The sequence below is a fragment of the Oratosquilla oratoria genome, unplaced genomic scaffold, assembly GCF_046742065.1.
Source record: "Oratosquilla oratoria isolate Oo_2021 unplaced genomic scaffold, ASM4674206v1 SCAFFOLD58, whole genome shotgun sequence".
NCBI classification, from domain to species: domain Eukaryota; kingdom Metazoa; phylum Arthropoda; class Malacostraca; order Stomatopoda; family Squillidae; genus Oratosquilla; species Oratosquilla oratoria.
The window spans coordinates 1,344,245-1,346,824 of record NW_027467722.1 but is presented as its reverse complement, the minus strand read 5'-3'; the positions used below and the strand labels follow the sequence as shown (position 1 = coordinate 1,346,824).

The window sequence follows — 2,580 nt, the reverse complement described above, 5'->3', positions numbered from 1 at the left end:
TAAAGCAAGAAATATTCGCACCATTAAAATTTTGCTAGTGGCCTGTCAGTCTCGCGAAAATTTACTACACATGAATATTTCTTCTCTTACAGTATGTTGATCCCCAGAGCTTTAAATATAGACCTGGCTAATACTGGGTATATAAACATATTTTGAGATTTTTGCTTGACAGTGAAGTGGAATCCATCCTCATGACACCTGATTTTGGTGACAAATTTATAACTATAGTATGCATGTACTCTAAACAAATTCTCTTGAATCTTCAGATCCCCAAAAAGGTACGATCCTGACAGTGCCAATATACGACGAAGAGGTCATTCGCCATCTCCTCCCATGCCTCCCCTTCTGCATACAAATAAGTATAAAAGAATCAGAGATCAGAATGTATCCGACTCTGAGGATGAAATTGATCAAAGTTCTGACACAACATCACTACCACTACCACCAAGTCCACCACAAGTAACAGGTAATTAATAATTAACAAGCAGAATAGACCTGGTAGTTCTTTAATCTTTGCATGGTAAGGAAGGTGTGAGTGGCCTTTTGTATATCTTAGAATTCAGTTAAAATTTGGAATCGATTAAAGACAAGATTCACAATCAACGTGAATTTGCCTGCATGTGTGAGTCGGCACCATAAGAAATCATTGTCAACAATGTGGTAAATAAATGTACCGATACACATTTCAGATGCTATAATCAGACAATTAAATAGTTCTTGAGAGATTTTCCTATTGAATTTCAGGTCAACCTTTAAATGCAGCCTTATCAAGTTGCAGCAAATTCGTGAGCCCTCATCCGCAGTATAATTCCCCGCGGAGCAGTCCAGTAGCCTGTAGTTCCCAATCGAATCCAATGAGTCCCAGTTTTAGTGGCGCAGGAACTAGGCACAGTTCAGTTGGCCTGTCTGACAGTGCACTACAAGCTAGACAAAGTCCAGTATCAAGTAAGTCCTTTTTCTGGTAAATTATATATTGGTTTTGTTTCTTTGGGCTTTGCAGCTAAATTCAGAATTTTTTCCTTCTTAAAATGCCATGGCTGTAAAATATCGAATAGAAAAATTCTTATACTAATGCCTGACATACATGTATTAGCAACATCAATCCCTCTCCGTTTCTGTGTGTTTTCAACAAGTAACCATTCCAACAGTGCAATTATATTTTGAAATGTATTGCGTCTATGTATAATATTTGATTAGCTGAATTCACAATCCGTGCTTAAAGATTTTATTAACTTCACTGTTTCAGTTAGCGGAAATTCGGACATAGAACGTACTACTACTGCTACTGGTGTCCGGAACCAAAACTTGTATAGTGCATTGCTGCCAACGTTGGGTAAGTGTACTTCCAAAAATCTAATACACCTCAAAAAGCCAACCCCTGTGTTTTTGGTTGATCCAGGTACATTTAGCAAATAAACAATCAACTGAAGAGCAATTACCAATTTATAATAGAGACTATTCTAGAGTTGGCTACATGTTCACGAATTTCTATGACTATACATTTAATGGCAATTAATGTGTCCTGGCATTGCCTACATCTGATTTTCAGAACGAATCTTCACTGCCCTCGAGGAAATTAAAGCGGAACAGAGATTATTGAAACGTCTAATTTTGAGGAAGTCTGGTAGCATCAATGAATCTGAGCCATTGCCAGAAAGTACATTGCCTCTCACTACATTAGCGGGCGTTTTTGATCTAGAGAAGAAAATGGTTGAAGAAAATTATCTGAAAAGCCAAATAATAAGTTCACTCTATAGCAGTAAACAAATTGCAGGAATTATTTCACTATTTTATGCTCCTTGAACTGCATGTTTTGAAGTGACAATTATATGTAACACAAAATACAGTCGCATCACATGGTATTGCTATACAATCACTGTTATCATTTGATATCTCCCGCTATTTACATGTACTTCCCAAATGTCAGAAATATTTTGCTGATGTTTATTTTGTTAATTGCAGATAAACCACCTGCTTGCTTATAATGGACGTACTGTCCAAGAGGACACAAGAAGGAAAATGGAGGAGGTTTTTACTACTGAAGTGGCCAGGAAATTTAACCTGTCTGGAAAGGGCCAAGCTGGAAAGCGAGGTTTCGCAAATCTCAGGCTTTTTAGAGTTGTTTTTGGTAAGTTCCGGAAACATTTTTGTTATTTTGTGGTGTAAGAAGGAATCCCTAGTTGGCACGTTGATTGCAGAGATATAGAGTGTCTAGGCTTGCTCGGTCTGATTACACTTATGGCCATGAAAAGTGGTAAAGGCATCAGTGGGCTGAATGGATGCATCATAATTACTCCCATCACATCAATTTGTTTTGGACCACACCCTACCATATTGATAGTTAGGTTACAAAATGCAAAATTATCATCCATTTGCCCTTTCAAGATCTTGTTTATCTCTTTTTCCAGATGCCCTGAGGAGATCCCACCCTAACGCCACTGACAAAGACTACCGAACTGCCCTCACCAGCTGGTTTGACCAGGCAAAGGATCGTGATGGTGGCAGAAAAGAACGGGGCACACGTAGATTGGAGACCCGAGTGGATCAGCCAGAGGCGGCTGAAAATGCCGGCGGAGAGCA

General features: G+C 38.8%; 1 protein-coding gene across 1 annotated transcript; it reads left to right on the top strand.

Moving 5' to 3' along the window:
* Nucleotides 1-611: 611 nt before the first annotated feature.
* Nucleotides 612-1,985, top strand: LOC143023765 (uncharacterized). The gene is made up of 4 exons (XM_076182378.1): nt 612-945; nt 1,247-1,333; nt 1,550-1,759; nt 1,963-1,985. The coding sequence occupies exons 1-4, from the start codon at nt 855-857 to the stop codon at nt 1,983-1,985; spliced, it is 411 nt and encodes a 136-aa protein (XP_076038493.1). The 5' UTR covers nt 612-854.
* Nucleotides 1,986-2,580: the final 595 nt, after the last annotated feature.

What these genes read in the sequence shown, in the direction of transcription:
- LOC143023765 (XM_076182378.1), top strand. Translation starts at nt 855, where the DNA reads ATGAGTCCCAGTTTTAGTGGCGCAGGAACTAGGCACAGTTCAGTTGGC. An exon ending in TAGACAAAGTCCAGTATCAA is followed by an intron (nt 946 to 1,246) that starts GTAAGTCCTTTT and finishes TCACTGTTTCAG; the next exon opens with TTAGCGGAAATTCGGACATA. An exon ending in TGCATTGCTGCCAACGTTGG is followed by an intron (nt 1,334 to 1,549) that starts GTAAGTGTACTT and finishes TCTGATTTTCAG; the next exon opens with AACGAATCTTCACTGCCCTC.